Raw genomic sequence first — 26,030 nt, forward strand, 5'->3', positions numbered from 1 at the left:
TTTCTGTGTTATGAGAATGGTATTTATGCTGAAATATCACCTGTTAATAATGGTATTGGCTTTATATTCATTTTCTTCTAAGCATTTCAAGTGTTTATAATTGCTCAGTATATACATTGCAATTACAGTTTTTGTTGCACACCCTAGACATTATATCAACAGCATTCGATGTGGCAAATGCAAGAAGTAACCAAATCAAAAATATACTTTAATGAAGAGAATTAAAAGTAAATTTATGACTCATTTAAGCAAATCAAATCCCCTAAAATATGTTTGTTTATTAACAGAAGGATAACAAATAAATCAGTTGAAATTTTTTTTTTTTTATTTCTTCCAAAAGTAAGAGTCTAATTTGTAGTTTTTCAGTTTTATTTACCTGAAAAAGGTAAAAAGAAATATTGTTATAAAATAAAACATAACAGGAATTCTCTGACAATTTTGAAACAAAAATTCATATTATTACTAAACTATTTACAACAAAAAAGAAATTATTAAATCAATAAGCAAAGAGAGATCATAATTAAGGTTAAGGTGCTTGATCATATAACAAGTTCAACCCTTACTATAGCCAATTTTTGTAGCTCCTTAAGAAGATATACAACTCCATTACAGCTTAATTCTTTTTACAAGTTTTCAAGGGACTAGTCTCTAAAACAATGCATTTCTGATGGCAAGAATGACAAGGGATTGTCTATACAATTTAAGCAAATTACCACAAATTGGTTTGATAAGTTTTTCATACACCCATAAATTCCAAATCAGTATAAAAGTTAATGTTATATACCTGATAAGCTACTCTTATGTACAGCAACTTAGAATCAATGTTCATTGGGTGGCTGCAGAATAGTGGCTTATGTCTGATGAGAGACAATTATTCCAAAACATATTTGTAAATAGATTGAGAATCTTTTACTTTTCTCTTTACCTTAGACAACAGGATCTTTTCTGATCAATTTAATCTCCACAAACTAGGCTCTCAAACAAATAACTACAGAGTCATCTACATTATACATGTGCCAGATATTCTGAATCAAGCCCTTTTATACACACACACACACACACACACATTATAACCATTTCAATGTCCACTTTCTCATGCTTGCATGAGATGGATGGTGTTTACCAAGGTAGATTCTCTATAGATGGATGCACTTCCATATCCAAGCAAGATATTATTTCCCCCATGTCTAGACATTTTCACAGAATAATGGAGATTAATGACATTCCTTTACAGCTATCATGCAATCTCAAGACAAGGAAACACAAATACATATACACAACACATGCACCATAATATACACATATGACTTCCACACAAGTTCCATCTAGTAAATTAAATTTCTGACACTAGTTACTGATTACTCCAACACTATGGTAAGAAACATGTCAATGGTAGGATTGAACCCAGAACTACAAAATAGTAAAGTGAACTTCTTAAATACAGCTATACTTGGTTAGCATTCAGAAAAGGAATTCAGGAGTGAAAGCAACTGCTCTATGAAAACCAGTCTACCATCCAACATTGAATATAACAAAAAATATATTTTAAAGCTTTCCTAAATCACAAACTATATAAAAAGCAACGTAATCTTCATATTAAGTAGCTCAAGAGAATTCTAATTTAAAAATCATTAAATAATCATGTTTATCACATTCATTGTAATATGAATCACAACAAATGTTTATTTGCACTTCACACATACACAGCATGGGAAAGTTTTTATTCAAAGTTTGTGTAGTTAAATTAGCAACTATGGAAAAAAAGAAAGAAAAAAGGCATCAGAGGGGTAATGCATACCCTCCGTGCATATAAATTTTTTTTGCAAATTATAGTGCGGCTTACAATGCATTGTTTACCCATGCTTTTTAACTGAACTGAATTAAGCTTTGTAAGTGTTTGACTAAAAGAAGATTAGAAGCCTAAACAGATGACAGTTAAAAGTAGACTTGATTGATGTCTTCACCAAACGTATATGAGTAAATATATGATTATTCAAATAATTATGATTATGAAAAAGAAAGTGGACAAAATGAAATAGCTTCAGAAAATATTGGCATAGAATTTGAGATGTGTTTTCAACGTCTTTCAATGATGGCAGGCAAACTAAACGTACTGTAGTTTGTTGTAGGATATAAATAAAACGACCACTTGGTTATCAGGAAATTTGTCAGTTTGATTTTTTTTTAATGTTTATTTTTTTAAGTATCACCATTATAGGTGTTTATACTCTGGTAAAATTAAGAAATCAACTCAAATAAATGAAACCCTTGAATCCATCACTGTACATACACACAGGTGCATATCTATGTATGTATTTCTGTATGTACACACATGTCTATGTGCATAAGTACACCATGAGCCATACACATGCAAACGAGGGTCAAATCAAATGATATATATATATATATATATATATATATATATTGTGTAATGTTCTGTGATGGTAAGGTCAACAAAAAAAGCACTCCATCTGGTGAGAGATAGATAGTAATTAATAGACATAATACAAGTTTTTATGTGCTAGTAATAGATTCTTGTGCTGGGAATATGCCAAAATGATGCATGCCCTGCATACACAAATTCTTTTGCAAAAAATCTGCAGTTAAAACATTTTGATTCACCTGTCCGCCAGTTTTGAAGATCATCAAACCAAATTTTCATTTTGAGCTACTCACCCAATGAGTATTTATGCCAGATTTGATGAAAATCCATTTAGCTAAGTGATTAGCATTTTAATTGCCACCTATTATCAAGTTATACAGTGCAACAAAGATGGTTAATGACAAATTAATCAGTTTAACATATATCAACAAGCACAATATGAGAATTATTAAAATAAACATACCTAAACAATATTACTAAAATTACATGTCATATACACTTTTCAGAGCAAGCTCTGGTTTGTCATAACCCATCTCTTCAGGTGTGAGAATGCCTAATTCATCTAATGTTGGTTGGATCTCTTGTATAACATAGGGCCAGATTTCCTTCACTCGGCTACCACATTTGTCCTGCAATGGTAAGTTTGTTAGAATTACTTTGGTAAGTTTTGCAAATCTTTTTACACTTCTTTATAGAAATTTCAAACAACCATCTTAGGCCTGATATTAAAATAAAATTATCTCTACCTTGATAGCTTCAAGAAACCTGACAGCAAGAGCATAATCATTCAATCTTCTGCAAGCATGCATGGCAGCAATAATAATTCTTGGTTCAGGAACAAGATCCATGCTCTGAAATTATCAAAAATTATTCCTAGATATCATCATCATCACCGTCATTATTAGCATTAGTTTAAATTCATTTTCTTATACTGATATATTCTGAGTAAATCACAAACAACATATATATTAATCCATGCACCACCTCACCTTTAAATCTTAAACTATTTTATAATATCTTTGATCTATATCTGAAAATAACTGGCTAAACTTCTGCTCAGTTGATAGGAAGGGCAGTCAACTGAAAACAACACCTTAGTACATTTTTGATTAACCCATGTTATCATGGAAAAAATGGAATATAGTCTTTAATTATTCACATTCATTAAACTGCAGTTATGGTGGGGAACAATATTGTACATATTACACACATACATTGTTTCCCCAGTCTCTCCAACTCCACAATCATTGTTAATTCCTTTCCCAGCTGTTAACACTTAAGTTGAAACAGGAGCTAAACTGAACCACTCTACTACTGATGTACTTTCTCTTTTTTGACATTAAAATGTGATTGCATCACAGAAAAAGTACTCACACTGGTTTCCAAAGTGGCCAACAAATTTATGAATGACAGACACACAAACTCCATAAACTGCACAGGCAACTTGTCTATTAGTGACTTCAAATTAAATCTAACACAAAGAAACTTAGTTCTACTGCAAATGCTCTAGAGCAGTGTTTCTCAACTTTTTTACCCTTGCATAACCCTTAAAATAAATTACATTCTTCAAGGAACCCCTGCACAAAAAAAATTATATCCCATAACCTTTTCATTGTAGTTTATATATATATATATATATATATATATATATATATACGGTGTCATAAATTACAAACATTGCTAAATATATCCCCAATGGTTATATTTTTTTGATAACATAATAGGTTGGATAGGACAATGTCTTTATTACAATAACCAATAGTATGTTGTGCATGTATAGTAATATTATGACTGTGAAATTAGCATTAGCTTATTTCACTCTTTCTCATGGAACCCCTAGGAACCTTTTGCAGAACCCTAGGGTTCTGAGAAACCTTGGTTGAGAAATGCTGCTCTAGAGCATCATCATCATATGGTTCTTAACTGGGGTCAATATGACCTTTGGAGGGCCATATGAGATTTTAAAAAAAAATCTATGTTCAATAAATTAGAAATACTTCTACAATGCACAAAATATATTAATTTTTTTTTTTTACATAATTCCTAATAATATCCAATCATAAAAATACAATAGGATTTTAAAAAACATTTGAATGGCTATGTGGGTTCATTCAAGTAAAACAGAGATCGAAGGGATCCAGAGGAAAACAATTGTTGAGAAAATGTACCCAGTTTGGATTATGTAGGTTATCCAACATAAAAACAATGCAAAATAAAATAAAAAAAAGACAGTACAGGCAACCATCTAGGAAGGTAATAACTTGAAGTTATAACTAATACAAAATAAAAGGGACACTTTAGTCCTGATATAGTCTCTCCTCTGCCTGTACCGTTATAAAAGATAACAAACCAAGGATGTTAGGTGTTGCTCACAGGCAGGGAATCCAACTATATCCATACCCGCAAACATTTTATGTTCTCTGTTACTGTGTTTATCAGATGACAAGGATGGAAACCATTATGTGGTCACTTGACCTGCTAGAGATAGTAGCCAAGCTTTCCTCAGGGTACACCTCTCAGTCTTAAAAAAAGATCAAAGGACATTAAATAATGAAGTGTTAGATGGTATGGTCGAGTGGAATTCCTTTGGTCATAGATCTGCTTTATCAGGGTCTTCCTGAAGCTAAATAACTAAGATTTAACACTAACTGAACTGTCTATACAAGGATAGTAAGTCAGTGTCAACACAATATCATGAAACACTAATTTAAATAGCAGTTTTTTTTTATGTGGCTGGTAATGAATCCAACTGGTATCTTTTTAAAACAGACTTAAGTTACAAAGATGAGGAAACCGCTTTTTATCAACTTGAGATCAATAATAAAGGTAAAGGCAGTGTAATACTGCAGTGCACCATAACTGATTGTGTGTGTATGGGGGGGGGGTCACTGACACGTGTAGGTTGAAAAATCTTTGTTGGGGAAGCAACATCATAAGTAGATATATGAAAGTGAAAGCATTTATGTTATAACAAACTAGCTGAACATAAAACAAAATAAAATATTGGCCAATGACGTCATATCTGAATATACTATTAGGGAAATAGGGGAGACAACTCAAGACATGTTTAGGATCTCGCAATAAATCCGAGATAGCTGGCCAGATTTAGCAAGTACCTAAATCAGTTAAGATATAGCTAAATTGCACATGTGTTGGACTAAAAGGAAAACTTGACACATCCAATTTGCATTGGATGTATGCATATATTAATTACGCCATGTACTGTCCAAAGTTGTCTCCCGTACCTGCTAATAAAAAGAACTAAGTATACATCCCTGATGAGCCCAGTTTTCCCACTGGCAGGAAGGACTAGACCTAGGGAGGAAATAAGAGAGTGATTGTTTAAAGACATGACAAGACCATGATGATATGTAAAACAAATTCTCCCAACTAAAACCCATCATGATGTAAACATCATTGTAACCGCCACCACCATTATCATAAGACAATCCATTTCCCTTTGTGAACAGGTTAAAATACTGCTTTAATCTACCCATATATTACTTCTAACAGTCTTCTCTTCTCATTAACCATATTGCTACCCTCTCCCCATCATAGCAAACATTTAGCCAATGTATCAACCCCACCAGAGTTCCCGTATGTTTTATCTATTACTTGTTTCACTCATTTGACTGTATCCTTAAGAGTTTAGTCAAACAATCAACCCCAGTACTTATTCTATTGGTCTCCTTTGCTGAACCGTTATGTAACAGTGACAAAAACAAACCAATACCAGCCATCAAGTGGTGGTGGTGTTGACAGCACACGAACACACAGAATGGGCTTCCACATGGTTTCCTTCTGTCAACTTTCTTCATAGGTTGGCCAAGGACTATAGAAGACACTTGCTTAAGGTGCTACATGGTTGGAATAAACTCAAAACCAGGTGGTTGCAAAGTAAGCTCCTTAACTACATAACCATGCCTATGCCACAGCGATCTCCTTTGTCTGTAAGAATCTGCAAAGATCATAGATTCAGTTCCTCCTGCTCATTAAATAAAAATTCACGCTGTAAGTATTAGTTGCATTAAACAAATAAATTCAACTCACGCATAATTCATTCATAGCTTTCCTGATTTCCCAGCCATCAAGGTTAGGTTGTCTGAAATGGTTTTCATAGCGAGTATCGAAATCTTCATCTGATTCTCCTGCTGGTGCTTTAAAGTGTCGAACAGCAAATACAGCTGAAAAAGAGGGGAAATTAAAGGTAGCTTTTACTTTAAGGTGTTCACAGTCAATTGAAGTATATTAAGAATGGGGTAGACATTAGAATGCATAACAAATAAATAAGAGAACATATCGAAGTTGAAACAATAAGTATGTGAGAGCAGATATTGAAGATATATTTCAGCTTTACCAATATTTTGCAAATAATATTTAGTAGCTGAAGTCTCAATACAGAAGTATGTTGAATGAATGTATATTTGTCGGTGCTTATGTTTACAGTTCAAAACAGATATCTGTATATATATAAAAGGCAGGATGTATGTGTGTGTTTGTGTACGTCAATGTAATTTATGCACGTCCACAAATTAGAACGCATGTCACTCCAATTTTAGGACATTCGTCACGACCCTAGCTGTATTTTCGTCAAATTATTTTCCCGAGGCACTAGCGAATAGCAGTAAAAATAAATTTTTGACCATAACTTAATTTTCGTGGTGGAGAAATCCACCATTGTTTACAAACATGAGTTAAGTCCCCTTCTAGCGACGGCGTAAAGAGAGAGAGGGAGTGAGGGAGAGAGATACAACAGATTTTTAAAATTTCGTCTTTTTAGTGAGTGATTGACCGGCAAAAACAGACAGACAGGTGTTGTTATGTATGTATTTATATATGTGTGAATGGTTTCAGTCACACACATACACGAGCATGTATGCGTACAAAACACATGTATGCAATGTATGTGTGTGTTGCCCGTATATACATATATATATATATATATTAAACAGCCGAAATTGCTAAGATGATCCGGTTCCGACTGAAGATTAGAGGCTTTGAGTGACCCATCTGTTTTTTTGTGTCGTCTCTTTGTGTGTTTTTGCATTCTTGTCCCACTTTGTAATTTATATTTTATATTTGATTTCTATATATATATATATATATACACACACACACACACACACACAATATAAGCGATATTCTCCGTTTCTTCACAACTAATTTCCAAATTAGCTGAATCCGTTGCTCTACTCATATAGCTAGTTGTGCATGAACATGGGAGAGAGCAAAGCAAAAGACCTACATGTTGACTGTAGACACGCTCCTTCGCGAACGATCAGCTATTATTTTGTAAACAAAAAAAAAATCGATGAGTGGAAAAAATTGATAAACCGATTCTTTATGGGATTTCCCAATCAAATTGTCTGCAAAATTTCAATTGCAAGCATGGAAAAATGGATGTTACATGAGAATACTATTTCTGGCCAACCAATTATTAAACAGTAGTGATCTAGCATCTATGATATTGCTTGTAAATGGTCTGCATAATGTTAGGCTGATAAAAGACAAATCTTCTAGGAACAATGATGGCCTATTGAATAAAGTATTTCTCAGAAAGGCCAGGTACATATTCTATCTCTTCTGTTGCTAGTACAAAGATTTTTGGCCCTCAGAGCTGGCTAGTTGCAAATTACTCTTGTACCTAAGTTCACCCGAAACACATCTTCCTTCCCACCACAACTACATTAACCACTTTTACCAATACAGAATATCAATCTTCATTAATTATTCATGTTTTTGGGGGCTTTTACCAACTTGCAGCTGTTTATGATGAACATCAACCACATTCCTATCACCAATTTCAGAGAGGAAGATCTATGATCCAAGCCATTCCTTCAAACCAAGCCATTACAAGAAAATTAAATAAAATGGGATTTACTTGCTCTGAAGTGACATGCCTGCAGTAGAATGTGTCCACATGAACCAAGAATTGTTAGTTTGATAACCTTATCTTGTTGACTCACTGTAGCTAAACTATTAGCCTTTCAATGTAAACTCCAAGGAAACTAGTGATGGTTTGTGTTAGCAGATAGTCAATAGAAAATAATGTTTACAGAGTGGAACAAATTAGCTTGCTAAGACTTATTTACATCACAGCAAACAAATTTATTCTATTTTGTTTAGGTGCAGGCATGACTGAATGATTGAGAAGCTGGCTTCCCTACTTTATGATCCTAGTTCCCGTCCCACGGTGTGGTACATTGGGCAACTTCTACTATAGCCCAGAACCAACCAAAGTCACGTGAGAGGATTTGGTAGATAAAAACAGGAAGAAGCCCACTGTGTATGTGTGTGTATTAGCAAGTAAAATAATTGAATAATTAGATATTAAAAATCATAAAGTATATAACATTAGCAATATTGTATTAATAAATAAAGTACAGCTATGATTATTAAGTTTTAAAAAATACCAATAATTTTTTAAACAACATTTTCCTCATTTGATTTAAACAACATTTTCTTCATTCAATTTCCTCCACCAAAATTCATCCTTTCGACTTGATTCTCTGATGAGTGGATATACTTCCCAATGATGCTTATCAACTTTAGATTTCATTTTAAGAATGAAATGATCGTAAGAACTGTTAAACATTTTAAAACTTTTTAATAATCAAAGCTGTACTTTTTTTATTAATACAATATTGCTAATATTATATACTTATTTTAATGATTTTTAAGGTGTAACTGTTCCACTATTTTACTCTCTAATATATAATCGTTCACATGAATCTCTAAATATCTTTAAAGATTTTAGACTTATTTCATGCTAGAGCACTTGACATCCAGTACACCTTGTTTTCAAAGGACATATTTAACTATATATATATATATATATATATAATTAATTAATAAGGGTGAGAGAATTAGATACTAATTTAATAGTATATCTATTCAACACCAAGTGGCCTAGTGCTCCGAGAAACCTGGATTATTATAATATTTTATAACATATTATAATATTTTTACAAAATAAATATAAGAGAGTGGTCACTATATGGCTCACTCTAGCACCAGTTAATCCAAAAGGTTTCAACCACGAAAATACATGTTTCCCATGAAAGTCAGTACGATTGTTAGCTCACACGGACAGGGCAAATAAAAAATAACAAAAATACAGATTATTTTGGGACAATTGTTTCGCTATTAATGAATTAAATGTAATTTTACTTACAAAAAAAATCCATTTGTAGCTCGTCAGCCAAAACTATCTGGATGAAATCCACTCAATCACACGCCAGATTTTACCATAACGATAAATACGCGTGTGGTTCAATTGATTACATCCGACGTTATAATTCAAATGCCCCAACTAACAGCGCGCCAAACTTTCACGGAAAACAAATACAGCATTTAGAAATAAATGCAGCATAATTATAATTAATTAATAAGGGTGAGAGAATTAGATACTAATTTAATAGTATATCTATTCAACACCAAGTGGCCTAGTGCTCCGAGAAACCTGGATTATTATAATATTTTATAACATATTATAATATTTTTACAAAATAAATATAAGAGAGTGGTCACTATATGGCTCACTCTAGCACCAGTTAATCCAAAAGGTTTCAACCACGAAAATACATGTTTCCCATGAAAGTCAGTACGATTGTTAGCTCACACGGACAGGGCAAATAAAAAATAACAAAAATACAGATTATTTTGGGACAATTGTTTCGCTATTAATGAATTAAATGTAATTTTACTTACAAAAAAAATCCATTTGTAGCTCGTCAGCCAAAACTATCTGGATGAAATCCACTCAATCACACGCCAGATTTTACCATAACGATAAATACGCGTGTGGTTCAATTGATTACATCCGACGTTATAATTCAAATGCCCCAACTAACAGCGCGCCAAACTTTCACGGAAAACAAATACAGCATTTAGAAATAAATGCAGCATAATTATAATTAATTAATAAGGGTGAGAGAATTAGATACTAATTTAATAGTATATCTATTCAACACCAAGTGGCCTAGTGCTCCGAGAAACCTGGATTATTATAATATTTTATAACATATTATAATATTTTTACAAAATAAATATAAGAGAGTGGTCACTATATGGCTCACTCTAGCACCAGTTAATCCAAAAGGTTTCAACCACGAAAATACATGTTTCCCATGAAAGTATACTATTAAATTAGTATCTAATTCTCTCACCCTTATTAATTAATTATAATTATGCTGCATTTATTTCTAAATGCTGTATTTGTTTTCCGTGAAAGTTTGGCGCGCTGTTAGTTGGGGCATTTGAATTATAACGTCGGATGTAATCAATTGAACCACACGCGTATTTATCGTTATGGTAAAATCTGGCGTGTGATTGAGTGGATTTCATCCAGATAGTTTTGGCTGACGAGCTACAAATGGATTTTTTTTGTAAGTAAAATTACATTTAATTCATTAATAGCGAAACAATTGTCCCAAAATAATCTGTATTTTTGTTATTTTTTATTTGCCCTGTCCGTGTGAGCTAACAATCGTACTGACTTTCATGGGAAACATGTATTTTCGTGGTTGAAACCTTTTGGATTAACTGGTGCTAGAGTGAGCCATATAGTGACCACTCTCTTATATTTATTTTGTAAAAATATTATAATATGTTATAAAATATTATAATAATCCAGGTTTCTCGGAGCACTAGGCCACTTGGTGTTGAATAGATATACTATTAAATTAGTATCTAATTCTCTCACCCTTATTAATTAATTATAATTATGCTGCATTTATTTCTAAATGCTGTATTTGTTTTCCGTGAAAGTTTGGCGCGCTGTTAGTTGGGGCATTTGAATTATAACGTCGGATGTAATCAATTGAACCACACGCGTATTTATCGTTATGGTAAAATCTGGCGTGTGATTGAGTGGATTTCATCCAGATAGTTTTGGCTGACGAGCTACAAATGGATTTTTTTTGTAAGTAAAATTACATTTAATTCATTAATAGCGAAACAATTGTCCCAAAATAATCTGTATTTTTGTTATTTTTTATTTGCCCTGTCCGTGTGAGCTAACAATCGTACTGACTTTCATGGGAAACATGTATTTTCGTGGTTGAAACCTTTTGGATTAACTGGTGCTAGAGTGAGCCATATAGTAACCACTCTCTTATATTTATTTTGTAAAAATATTATAATATGTTATAAAATATTATAATAATCCGGGTTTCTCGGAGCACTAGGCCACTTGGTGTTGAATAGATATACTATTAAATTAGTATCTAATTCTCTCACCCTTATTAATTAATTATAATTATGCTGCATTTATTTCTAAATGCTGTATTTGTTTTCCGTGAAAGTTTGGCGCGCTGTTAGTTGGGGCATTTGAATTATAACGTCGGATGTAATCAATTGAACCACACGCGTATTTATCGTTATGGTAAAATCTGGCGTGTGATTGAGTGGATTTCATCCAGATAGTTTTGGCTGACGAGCTACAAATGGATTTTTTTTGTAAGTAAAATTACATTTAATTCATTAATAGCGAAACAATTGTCCCAAAATAATCTGTATTTTTGTTATTTTTTATTTGCCCTGTCCGTGTGAGCTAACAATCGTACTGACTTTCATGGGAAACATGTATTTTCGTGGTTGAAACCTTTTGGATTAACTGGTGCTAGAGTGAGCCATATAGTGACCACTCTCTTATATTTATATTATATTATATATTATTTATTATATATATATATATATATATACGTTTTTAATTCTTTTTACTTGTTTCATTCGACTATGGCCATGCTGGAGTGCTGCCCTGAAGGGTCTTCTAGTTGAAAAAATCAATCTCAGGACTTATTTGTTATTCTTTCAGTTTCTTTTGCTGAACTACTACATTATGGGAACATAAACACACCAACATAGGCTGTCAAGCGATGGTGGGGGGACAAACAGACGCAAAAACACACAAATATATACATTGGGCTTCTTTTAGTTTCCAGCTACCAAATCCACTCACAAGGCTTTGGTCAGCCCAAGGTGTCATGCAGTGGGACTGAACCCAGGACAATGTGGTTGGGGAGTAAGCTTCTTACCCACACACACATATATATATAAAGCAAATAAGTAACAAGGACGTCCAGATATTGGTGCATTACAGCCATTTCAAGTGGCTCCATTTACTTGATCAATGAAAACATTACATGGATTTGAAATAAACCGCCCTCCTCAGACACAGATGACAATATAAAATTCCCACCTAGACGATACACCATTATAATTTTTTTTAGCAAATTTTTCATCCGTACTAGAGACTAAAATAATTACATTGCTTCTCTTTGCAATTTTTGTGGCAGAATAAATTTCGGGAAAAATACTTAAAGCCTTCTATAATTTAAAGTGGTAGAAGAAGATAATGAGGGTCAAGAAAGAGGAATGGTGAAATAGCTACGTTCATCTTTATCCTTCTTACATTCAAAAGACTCACTTCTAAGGGTTGTAGACTACATGCTACATTGAGTCTTATGAATGTGATAAGGTGTAGATGAATGTAACTATATCACCATTCCTCTTTCTTGACCCCCATTATCTTCTTCTACCACTCTAAATTATAGAAGGCTTTAAGTATTTTTCCCTATATGCATTCTGCCACAAAAATAGCAAAGAGAGGCAATGTAATTATTTTAGTTTCTATAAGTGATGAAAAATTTGCTAAAAAAAACTTTAATGGTTTATCCTGGAGGTTGGAAATCTATATGGGTTATTTGTAGCTGAGAAGAGCGGGTTATTTCAAATTGATGTAATGTTTTCATTGATCGATTAAATGAAGCCACTTGAAACAGCCATAATGCACTGATACCTGGACATCCTTGTTAGTTATTTGCTTTTTATTCACCTAACTTCAAGCTGTACAGACCATACCAGACTGACTTAGTGCTTCAACTTAAGTACCTAATTCAACTGAATCTTAATTATTTCTTTTATATATATATATATATATATATACACACACACACACACAAACACATATAATACACTGCATGTCTTTATATATATGTACTTTTGTGAGAAACACTTAATCATTTAAAGCTGTTGAATTCACTCCAATTTATTAGATTTATACTTTCTAAATCATTCAACAAGAGCTGGAGTTGCTCTATTTAGCTTTTGCATTTGTCTCAAAGCTTAATGAAATACTTTTCTAAACTATCCAACAGTGTTTCTACTTGCATGTTGTAACAGGGTCTCTACTTAGTTGTTCAGTTTGTCTTTTGTATTTGAAAGGTCATTCTACTTTATCTTAACTTACATATAAATGCAATGAACCAGTCATGCTGGATGAGGGAAACTGTTGTGGCGAAAGTCATTGACACCCCTGGGGGATTTGAGAATGGACTAGCCGAACTCTTATAAAGAAGTCAGTAGTAGTTGAGAGAGAAGGTTTCAGTAGTCTTGTGAAGTATGTCATGTGAACACAGTGATTAAACCTCCACTGCACAATTTATATATTCCAACCTGTGACAGGATATAAAAGTGGCAACGAGATATTCAAAGCCTGCATAGGACGTTTAAATTTTTTATCTCTTGCTTTGGTAGGAAACCAAAGAAAAAATTATTTAACATGGAAGATTTGTAGGCTTGCATAATACAGTTACAAGAACAATACCAACAGTTACTAGAAGTAATATTGAAGAAGTCTGAAAATACTTCAGGTTCATTCTCATCAGACAGCATAGCAAATTCAATTGGAGAATTTATTTATAATCTAGAAGAAGGTACTACATTTTCTTCATATTTTTGAAGATATGAAGAAATCTTCAAAGAAGAATGTAAAAATTGGAATGACAAGAAGAAAGTGTGACTACTTTTAAGAAAGTCAACCTCTCCTAAACACGAAAAATACTGTAACTTTATTCTGCTGAAGAAATCAGGTGAGATTTGTTTGAATGAAACAATTTGTTATCGAGAATTTTCAGTGAAAGAAGTTCCCTGTTCAATACTCATTGGCAATGTTTAAATTTAGTTAAAAAGGTAGTGATATCACAATAATTAATACAGATACATGAAGAAAAATATGGAAACATAGATGAAAGGAAACTTCAAAAATTGCATAATGTGTTTCAGGAAAAAAATTGCATTTTATGGGCAAAATAAGTGATGTTACATTTCATGGAAAAACATTAAAAGCCAAAGTTTTTGTGTTGAAAAATGACAAATTTATTTGGAACAGACTGGATCGAATTATTTAACTTATGGGACCTACCCATAAATATTTTTTGTAAAAATGTGAATGGTTCTTTTGCCAGTATGAATAAGGTGTTGGAGAATTTAATAAAGAATCTTTTAAAATTTTTCCTGAGGAATTGGGTCTTTGCACCAAAACAGAAGTGAAGTTTCAAGTGAAAGAAAATGCTATGCCAGTATTTAAAACAAAAAGAATAGTGCTTTTCACAGTGTTGAAACAAGTTATGAAGAATTGGAGAGACTTGAAAAGCTTGGCATTATTGAAAAAACTGATTACTCAACATGAGCGTCTCCTACAGTTTATGTCAAGAAAAAAGATGGTAAAATCAGAGTATACGCTGACTTCTCAATGGGATTAAACGAATGTTTGATGCCATATAATTACCTGTTACCAAGTCCGGAAAAAATTTCTGTTAAGTTGAATAGAAGAAAAATTTTGTCAAAGTTGGACCTATCTGAAGCATATTTGCAGGTGAAAGTCAATGAGGAATGTTCAAAACTATAGACAAATACTCATAAAGGGTTGCATAAATTTAACCAACTCCCTCTTTGGTATAAAAGTAACATCTAACATTTTCCAACAAATTATGGACATTATGCTTGCAGGTTTGGATTTTGCTGTAGCTTACATTGATGACATACTCATAAAAAGTGAATCTCAAAGTGAGCATGTTAAAAAGGTCTTCAAAAGAATAAAAGATTACGGTTTTAAGCTCAGCGAGGAAAAGTGTGAATCTTTTATACCAAAAATAAAATACCTAGGGCAGATTATTGATGAAAATACACGCAGACCAGACCCGTTTAGGGCAAGTTCAATAAATAATATGTCTCCCCCCAACAAACATTATGCTACAAGCATTTTTGGGGCCTGAAAATTACTACCAGGTATACATGCTGAATATGCACAATTTCAGAGCATCCCTGAATAACTTATTAAAAAAAGATGCTAAATGGAACTGGTCAGACAAATTCTTAAAAAAGCATTTGAAGAAATTAAAAACATCTTAACGTCGGAACTGTCCTTACATTTTGACTTGAATTCACAAATAGTAGTGGCAGCAGATGCTAGTGCAAGTGGTACTGCAGCTGTGATTTTACACAATTTATACATGGAAGAAGGTTCTGTTTGCAGACAGACCACCGCCCACTATTGTCAATCTATGGATCAAAAAAAGGGCATACAGCCAACAGATTGCAGCGCTGGGTAATGATCCTACTGAATTATTCAAGATGGAGGATTTGCCATCGAAAAAATTTGGACATGCAGATGGTTTGTCAGGATTAATACCAAAATACAGTAAGCCACTAGAAGACACAGTGACAGCAGCATTAAAAGCTGTAAATGAAATAGAAAATATATTGTGCATTGTTGTGTGTGAACTGCCTGTGACATTGGAGGAAATAAAAATCAAGGCAGAGACGGACAAATTTATCATAGAAATGAAAAAAAAAATAGCGAGATCAGAACAAATAAAAAAAATTACATGTGGCTGGACATAACATAAGTTTTGAACTTGTATTAGATATGTGATAATGTGCTTAAGTATGCACAGAGGGTCATAATGCCTACTTCACTACAAGGTTGAATGTTAAAGGAATTCCACACTGGACATCCAAGAATTTATAGAATGAAGTCGCTTATGAGGAGTTATGTTTACTGGCAAAAAATAGATCTAGATATCAAAAAGTTAGTAAAATCCTGCAGCAAAGTCACCTCCTATAAAATTTCAACCTTGGCCTAAAACCAATAGTACATGGTCTAGAATACACAGACTTCGCAGGACCATTAAACCAATCATATTATCTCATAGTGATAGACAGCTTTACTAAATGGCTAGAAATGTGTAAATGTAACAAACCGACATCCACGGTAACAGTTGAATCTCTACACAAACTTTTTGCTAGGTATGGTGTTCCAGATAACATAGTCTCTGAAAATGGTACAAAATTCATGGCAAATGAATTTAAATTTTGCAAGATGTACACAACTGAACATATTACTACTCCTCCATATCATACAAGATCTAACGGGCAAGCTGAAAGGTTTGTGGATATATTTTAGAGAGCATTAAAGAAATCAAGAAATGTGCTAGTCAATGATGCAGCATTGAAGCAATTCTTGAGGGTTTATAGGATAACACCAAATCCAAATGCATTTTCAGGCAGGTCGCCTGCAGAATAAATGTTTGCTCAAAAAATAAAGTTAATTTTCGACAAGCTGCACTCAGTAACAAAAGCAAATAGGGAAAACACTAAAAATACAACAAAATATTTTCATATCAGTGTCGAGGTATTTTTCAAAATATATAAAAATGGAAGGCATGGTTGAGAAGACAGAGTAGTAACAAAAAGAATAGGCAAAATGACATATAAGAGGTGATAATGGGAACACAAAAGGCATTTAAACCAGCTAAAAAATAGATATATGAAAAAAAGAAGAGATACCAATGGAAGTGTTCTATGACACTTTTGATGTTCCAACGCCACAATAAAGTGAACATAGTCAGAGCAGCACAAGAAAGAGGAAGCAAACAGAATGGTTTGAAGTAGCGCCTAAACAGAAGAAATATTAAACTCCCCTAGGAGGAAAATCTCAAAAAGGGAGATGTAATAAAAGAAAAATAAATAAATAAAAATAATAATATTAACTTCCAACAGAAGTCAATCTCAAAGAGGGAAATGTTGTGGCAAGAGTCATTGACACACCTGGCTGATTGGAGAATTGACTGGCAGAACTCTTATAAAGAGTAGAGATCAGTAGTAGTGAAGAGAGAGTGTTTTGGTGGTCTTGCAAAGTATGTTGTGTGAACACATTGATTAAACCTCCACTGCATAATTCATATATATATATATATATGTATCCGTGGCAGGATATAAAAGAAACAAAAACAATGGAATGGGAGTAAATGACAGAGATGCTAAATGCAGGTGAACTGCAATGAGATGTCTTCCTGTGAAGTCAATATCTTAATCAAAATGATAAACTTCTATGGGAAAGCGGTAATGGCTGGTGATGAGGAAGGGCTTTTGGCTATACGAAATCTGTCTGGTCCATGTGGGCATACAAAAGTGATTATTTATACACACACACACACACACATATATATATATATATATTCACACACACATACATGCGTCCCCAACATAACCTCTTCAGTGGAGCAATCCTAATCTTGCAGGCTCATAAGAGCTGGTGCTACGTAAAAATACCCACTACACTCTGTAAAGTGGTTGTATTAGGTATCCAGCGGTAGACACCATACCAAAACAGACAGGAAGCCTGGGTAGCTCTTCAGCTGGCCAGTTTCTGTCAAATTGGCCAACCCATGACAGCATGGAAAATGAACATTAAATGATGATGATCATCATCATTTAATGTCTACCTTCCATGCTGGCATGGGTGGGATGGTTTGACAAGAGACAGCTACGCAGAAGCCTGCACCATACTTATGTAACTGTTTTGGCAGGATTTTTGCAGCTGGACACCCTTCTTAACATCAACCACTCAGCAGAGTGGACTTAGTGCTTTTTACATTGCACAAGCACGGGTGCGGTCAGTTTTGGCAAGGTTTTTACAGCTGGATGCCCTTCCAAACACCAACCACTTTACAGTGTGGACTGGGTATTTTTAAATGGCACCTGCACTGACATGGTCGCCAAGTACTCGCAAGACAAAAATTAAAAAAAACTTGAGAGAGGAGGGAGCATTGGAGGAGGTGATCGGGTGTCGGATGATGAAAGGTTATAGTTGAGGCATAGATACAGAAACAGGTATCTTGCTGTAGAGGAGGTACAAGGTTACCCGGCAGGAGAGAGAACGAGAGATCAGGAATGAAGACAGAAACAGGTGTGCTACCGCAAAGGAGATACATGGTTAACCAGTCTGAGTGAAGTGCAGGAGGAGAGAGAGGGAGAGAGACAGCAGGCTAGAGATGGTGGCAAAGTGCTGGGTATACGCAATGATACGAGACAGGGCAAGGGTGGAACATGAAGGTCGGAAGCTGGCAGATAGCAATGATACAGTGTAACAGCGCCAAGACAACAAAATTGGGAAGTGGGAGGTAAGCCTGGTGCATGAAGTGGAAATGTGAGGAGGAGAAGAGATGTAGTTTGGTTTGTTGTGGTAGAGTGAGTGGGAAATTTTCTTGAGTTGATTGATGAAGAGTGAGTATAGTGTTCGTCATTGTACTCTTTTTCTACATAGGAGTACACTGATTCTGATGCTTGAAATCTTCAGAAAGGTCATTATGATACTTGAGTTAAGGCTAAAGCAGATTTGATGGCTCACAGTATGGTAAAAGTATCCCAAAGACTTGGTTGTTTGAGATACTCGAGTGGGCTGAAAAGTTCATAGGCTGACTATGAAGGAGTGATGTTCATCATCATCATCATTTAATGTCTGTGTTCCATACTAGCATAGGTGGGATGGTACCACAAGAGCCAGCCAGGCCAAAGCCTGCACCAGACTTCTGTGACTGTTTTGGCAGGATTTTTACAGCTGGATGCCCTTCCTAATACCAACCACTCAGCAGAGTGGACTTAGTGCTTTTTATGTGGCACAAGCACAGTCAAGGTGAGTAGTGCTTTTTACATAGCAAAAGCACAGACGAGGTCAGTTTTTACAGCTAGATGCCCTTCCAAACACCAACCACTTTACAGTGTGGAGTGGGTGCTTTAAGTGGCACCTGAACTGACAGGGTCACCAAGTACTTGCAAGACAAAAACTTTTAATAGTGGGGGAGGCATTGGAGGAGATGATGATGAAAAGCTTATAGTGAGACAGATACAGGTGTCTTGCTGTAGAGGAAGTACATGGTTACCTGGCCAGAGAAGGAAGATCAGGAAGACAGAAACAGGTGTGCTACCGCAAATATAATACACAGTTGCCAAACCTGAGAGAAGTACAGAAGAGAGAGAGAGAGACCGCAGGATGGAGAGAGTGACAAAATGCCAGGCATACTCACAAGGAATGGGGATCAGAGTATAAATGAGATGGTTGAGTAAAGGAAGAGAGATATGAATAGTGGCAAGTGCCAGGGCATACTTTTGAGGTTCAAATGCCATAATATAAGCGACAAGATATTGTGAAGGGAGTGTAAGTGGTGAAAGACCTGGGTATATATAGAGTTGGAGGGACTATGAGATAGCAATGATAGAGGAACAGGGGCGTGAGGAAAGGATTAGGGAGTGAGAGCTAGGCATAGTGAATGAAGGAGGAAATGCGAGAAAGATGTAGATTGGTTTGTTGGGGTAGGGTGAGAGAAAAGTTTTGTTACGTGTGAGTGAAACATTCAGGTTGGGGGCTAGCAGATGGCAATAATAGAGTGAGACAAGGCATGTGGGTAGAATGCACAAGTCAAGGGCAAACAGAGAGCAATGATACAGTGGCACCAGGCCAAGAGGACAAGATTGGGGAGTGAGAGGTAAGTGGAAATGTGAGGAAGAGAAAGGATGTAGAGACATAGTTTGGTTTGTTGTGGTAGAATATGTGAGAAGTTTTCTTTGTGCGTGTGGGTGGGACACACAGTGCTTCTAGAACTGATGTAAGATCTACAAAATCTTGCATGCATTGTTTTTCAGCCAAATTGACAACTGACTGTTCAAAGAAAACTTTGAAAGTAACTAATAATGACTTCTCTTGGAAACAGACATAATTTAGTATTGCTGTGTTATCAAGTACCTGCAGAAAAAGGGTTTAACCCCCAAGGACATTCAAGCTGACATGGTTCCTATATTAGGGGATGATATTCCAGCTTTGTTAAGAGTGTAAATGTGGACAACTGGGAGGGGAAGGGAGAGTCTTGAAGATAACTCAATGTCTGGACATCCTGCAAGAAAAACATTGATTATGTTCACCACATGGTGATGGATGACAGGCAATTGACTATACATAAAATAGCCAATGAGATAGTTGAGAATATTCTGCACAATGAACTTGGCATGATGAAGGTTTCTGCTCAGTGGGTGCCACATCTTCTGACACCTGATCAAAAACCCACCAAGCTGATTAGATCACAGAAAAATTTGACTTTGAGGCAGATCCAACTGGTTTCCTAACCAAGGATAAGTGTTGTCTTCATCACTCCTCACCAAAGATGCAATGAAAAAACACCTCCTCACCAAAGAAGACCAAGGTTGCTTCATCTGCAGGGAAGGTGATGGCCTGCTGTCAAGCAATGGGTTTCTTTCAATTTCTGTCAACCAAATCCACTCACAAGGTTTTGGCTGGCCTTAGGCTATAGTAGAAGACACTTGCCCAAGGTGCCATGCAGTGGGGCTGAACCCAGAATTGTGTGGTTGGGAAGCAAGCTCCTTACCACAGTCACACCTAGCAATATTTTTTACAAAAAACAGTCATATTGGTACAGCTTTGAAAACATTGTATCTCTTGAACTTTGTGCTTACAATGCAGCAGTTGCTTGAGTGAAGTGAATCTGGCTGTCTTTCAAGTGGACAGCAAGTTGTTGAGTGCTAAGGTTTCTTCATAAACAGGTAAAACGAAGAAGTGCTGAAAAGCCCGATTGCTGCCCATGCAGTGTTCCTGCTGGAGTTGGGTAACTCTAAAGCTGTTTCGCTGAATCAGAGCAAACACTGTAGCATCAATTCTATTGTTGACATAGTTTATGAACTTTATTGCAGAATCTAAAACTGAAGTAGTGTTTTGTTTCAAAGGTGGACAATCTGTTTTTAATTTCAATTTGCCCAACCAAGGTTTGGAAATCTTCTTGTATAAGAGATATAGCCATCTTCACATGCTTGTGTCTCCATGGAAAATTCTTATGGAAACTGTTTGGTGCAATTATCTTCCATGCAAAAAAAATAATCCATGATCTGGGTTTTAACAATACTGATGAGATCATTGTTCCAGTCAATGTCTGGAAGCTCTGCTAATATGGAATCAATTTGGTTGGGATGGACAAGCTTATTTTAACCATTCTATGATGCATGTGACATCTGATTCATCAAAGTGTTTGGCACATAGCAATCAAATCTATCATTTTAGTTTCATGTGGAAAAGCATAGCAGGGTTTTATCTGGTAAGTTCATTCTTAAATATTTTCCCATTTGGAGTGGTAATGAAGAGTCCTGGGTGATTAAGATATCTCAAGTTTTCTACCTGCAACATTTTTAGCAGCAACCTGTTCGTGGTAAGCCCCAAATTTATTGTTAAGCATTAGACTTCTGTGAGTTGCATTCCTGACAGCATTAATTTGCAATCTTTATTGTCACTGCTCATTTGTTTCTGCTATTTGACACAATCCAAACAAAAGAATGCTTACAACTGGGTTGTGTGGGACATACTGGTGGCACTATTCATTGAAACATTGTTTGTAGCAACTCACTTATAAAAAGACTACATCTGACCATATTTTCAACTCATATTTAAAATCAAATTCTATGGACTTTTTTTATATACTACTTTCAATAAGATAGAGAAAAAAAGAGAAAAGGGAGTGATAAAAAGAGAAGTTGAGTATATGAGAGTGGCTGCAACTGAAAGAAAAACAACGTGATAAAGGTAGAGAAATAATGAAACAAATGAAAGGGGAGATAAAGAATGGGGAAAGAATACAAAAAGGAAAAAAGTAAAAGGTATTGATAAAAGTAGAGTGTTGAGAGAAGGTGAAGATAAAAGAGGAAGAGAAATAGGTGAAAGACTGAGACAGAAGGCAGTAAAGCTTTCATTGCGGTGGGAGTTGAGTAGCAGGCAACAACTACATAAGAAACAGAAGATGGACATACACAAACATTCTTAGGTACAGGCATGGCTGTGTGGTAAGAAGCTTACATCCCAACCACATGGTTCCAAGTTCAGTCCCCTGGGGAAAGTGTCTTCTATTACAAGCCTTGGACCAAACAAAGCCTTGTGAGTGGATTTGGTAGATAGAAAGTGAAATAAGCCTGTTGTGTTTGTGCCCCACCACTGCTTGACAAAACAGTTTGATAAAATAAATACCAGGCTTAAAAAATGTACTGGGGTCAATTCATTTGACTAAAAATTTTTCAAGGTAATGCCCCAGTATGGCCACAAAAAGATAAAAATATACAATAGACATGCACACACATAAAAACAGGCATGGATGTGTGGTTAAGAAGTTTGCATCACAGTCACTTAGCTTCACTTTTGATGTGTCTTTTACTATAGATTCAAGTTACTTGTAACCGGAGGTTATATTAGAGGTCTTAAGAATACTAAATAGGAAGTTCTAAGTGAAATTTGATAGACAAAAACTGTAAAAAAGAACCCCATCAGACACACGCAAATGGATATAAGAGTGTGCATGCAAGTTGGATGATCTGCAGTGCAGGGATTTTTGTAATGACAGGTGAGTCACATGGCAGAAACGATGTTTGTAGGCTAGGTAGTGATTGTGGTAAATCATTTAGCCCATCAACAAAGCAGCCTCCATTTTTTAATGCCATCTAGGATGCATGCAATAATGACATCAGCACAGTTCATGATATACAATCTACATTTGAGCTACATTCAAAGTCAGCATTTGATCAGAACAGAAATAATTTTGGGGTCTAAAGAGAGGCATAGTTCCAGAGATGCTGAACAAGTAATGACATACATGAGGTTGCCACAACAGATCATCAGAGATTGCGAGAAATAGTATTTGGAGTAATTTTAAGAATGTTTGTTGTTGGTGTTGTTTAGTTCCAGATCAGCCTCAATGATGAAGACTGCAATGAACGGCATTTCAATCATGATCAACTTATTCTGTTTTGGGCTCTTTTAGACATATGGTCTCTAGGTTTACAATTGCTAATGTATTGTTTTTAAGATAGTAAGGCTGTAATTCAAAGGTTGCAGGTTATGTAACCATATAGAGACTTCATGCTGAAGGAAACTAGTTTGTCATGTCTTCATTAAATGTTTTCATAGTTTCTCTTCGTAGAAACAACACAAATCTTGTGCCTAGACTATGTACAGGTGATGCAGGCAAGCAGAAGTAAAGGGTTGTACAATCTGCATAAGACTGTATATAGTTAAAAGTAGCAGCAAGGTTGTTAATGTACATAAGGGGTTCAGAGACATAATAGAGCTTTGAGTTACACAAGAGTTGATAGGTGGATCAGTGAGAACAACATTAACTTACACTTTACAGTAAGGCAGTCCAAAACAAACGACCAATTCAAGAAATGAAAGGAAGTGTTAACAGGTAGTATAGATTAGAGCTTACTATAGTTACAATCCATACCCCTCGTTCAGGTGGCTTTCAATCTTAAATATTATTCCGCTTGATGTACATGGAAAACGATTTTTTTCAATTAACTGATACCAGATTTCTCACGAAATGTATAGTCTACTATGGAATAATACAAGCAATAAAACAGAATTGAAAATTCATCTACAGCTGAAATAGTTTAAAAGATGAGGAAGCCTCTACGCGAACTGCCTCGACAGACTAAAAATTTCATTCTAAAAAACAAAATAAAACAAAAAGCTATAAGATAATGGTAGTTCTTGATAGTTGTCGCTTTGATCAAAACTAAATACGTCATATACAATTTAGCATTCTGTAAATTATTAAAAATGTTCTACTATTATATCTGTTAGTTAAGTATCATTGCTAACTGTTATCTCTTAACCTTGACTAGGCCACAACCATTATCATGATTTCTATTACTCTTCCGGTACCTGTGTCGTTTGAGGAGCAACGCATACCAGGAGTAACAAAACGAAAACTGTACCATGTCCTTCCAAATAAAGAGTATCTAATATCTTTGTCCGTTGTCGATGGTTGACGTCACTTGCTCAGGTCAATCAACCATGAACCATTATGGTCAAAAGTATTCCAAAAGCTATAATTATGACGTATTTTTAAAACTCTATTTCAGATATCGTGTATTTAGGAATATATATCTAATGTATGCTGGCTTTAAAAAACGCAATTTTTTTCTTAGTGACCCGTGTAGGGGTGCACTTGTAAAAATTTACCAAAACAAGTAGGCTGGGATTTGGTTGTTGTTTCTAGCAGGTCGAGTAACTACTTAGATTCCTTGATGTTTTGGTTTACTGTAGTTATATTATGGTTGAAAACATTTAACAGATTTGCTGAGTTATAAAAATACAACGAATACAACGCAATTTAATTTTGGCAAGCCTTAAAAAACCACCACCTGCCAAATAACCAAAACTGACTTTGTGTTTATAAAACGCAGGCTGCTATTCATGAAATAGATTATTTGGTAGGAGGGGAAGATATGCGCCTTATAAACCATCAAATACATACTTTGGTTTCGGTTTGAACAAAGAATATTCAAAAGCAGGTAAAAACGAAACGAATAATTCATCTCTCTAACCAAGCCATTCGGTCGAAACAGCGTCGAAAAATTGATTTCGAAACAAAAAAAAATATCGATGCAAATTCCTAGATTTCATATAAGAATTCGAGTGATCCTGAATAAAAACCAGATAAAAGTTGTTTCTTCTATCTTAATGTGTAAGGACAAGAGTGTATTTGACGTGAAGGTCAAAGTCCATGACAAGTTTTTTCCCCCCACCTCACTAAAATATTTAAAGTATTTAATTTTATAAAGTTACTGGAAATATTTCCATTACAAATTGTTTTTGAAAAATCCACTAAAACCACTATATATATATATATATAAAATGGTATATTTAGTTAAGAACGTAGTAGACTACAGTATAAAGCTCGTCCACCTTCAGATTTCACCGTGCTACCCTGTCGTAGTATTATACGTACTTCCAAGTTTGCGTTCGGGCTTCAGTCGTGTGTAAATAGATAATTGAATTTGGAGTAAACAAGGAGTACAATTGTAGTGATTGAAAATAAAAATGTTCAGCCGTCTTCCTTGTTGACTCCAATTTTTTTCAATTATATATATATATATATATATAACATATTTACATATGTATAAATGTGTGCAAGGATGAAAGTTATGAGTACAGATAAGGAATTTTCTCTATTATAATTTCACTCATATTTATTTGGAATATTAGACTGACCTCCCCAGTACTTGACTGGTACTTCATTTTTTCGATCCCGGAAGAAATTTGACAAGAACTTACTAAAAGCCAAGTAAGTTATAATAGAATAAACATTTCCATTAAACCACCTACATTGAGCAATTACTTCATCCAATGTTCTCTATTAGAAAATGCATTAAATTGTCTGTGCGCGCGTGTATATGTATAAATATATATCTATATACACGCTCACATTCACTAATATATATGCGTGTGTACTTGAGGAAGGACAAAAAGTTACAAATGCAATGTCGAAATTTTATAGAAAAGCTTACCTAAAGACGGATGGTGTTGAACTTTCACCGTCTGTATAGCATGACGAGCAACTGGTAGAGCCAGTCGAGTAATAACAGCTCGAAGCATGATTTAGAAATCAAAGAAACAGAGTGAAAGGATCACCACGAAGAAAAACTATCAAATTAGAAGGACAAAATGGCAGGAAGAATGGGTTGAAAGACGGAG

General features: G+C 34.8%; 1 protein-coding gene across 1 annotated transcript; it reads right to left on the reverse strand.

Moving 5' to 3' along the window:
* Nucleotides 1-260: 260 nt before the first annotated feature.
* LOC115218036 (cytochrome c oxidase subunit 5A, mitochondrial) lies at nt 261-26,026 on the reverse strand. The gene is made up of 5 exons (XM_029787786.2): nt 25,844-26,026; nt 6,434-6,567; nt 3,130-3,234; nt 2,847-3,012; nt 261-376 (listed from the first exon to the last, which is right to left on the reverse strand). Exons 1-4 carry the CDS (start codon nt 25,929-25,931, stop codon nt 2,866-2,868), a joined length of 474 nt encoding a protein of 157 aa, XP_029643646.1. The 5' UTR covers nt 25,932-26,026; the 3' UTR covers nt 261-376; nt 2,847-2,865.
* Between the last annotated feature and the right edge of the window lie 4 nt (nt 26,027-26,030).

The sequence above is a fragment of the Octopus sinensis genome, linkage group LG12 (assembly GCF_006345805.1).
Source record: "Octopus sinensis linkage group LG12, ASM634580v1, whole genome shotgun sequence".
NCBI lineage: Eukaryota > Metazoa > Mollusca > Cephalopoda > Octopoda > Octopodidae > Octopus > Octopus sinensis.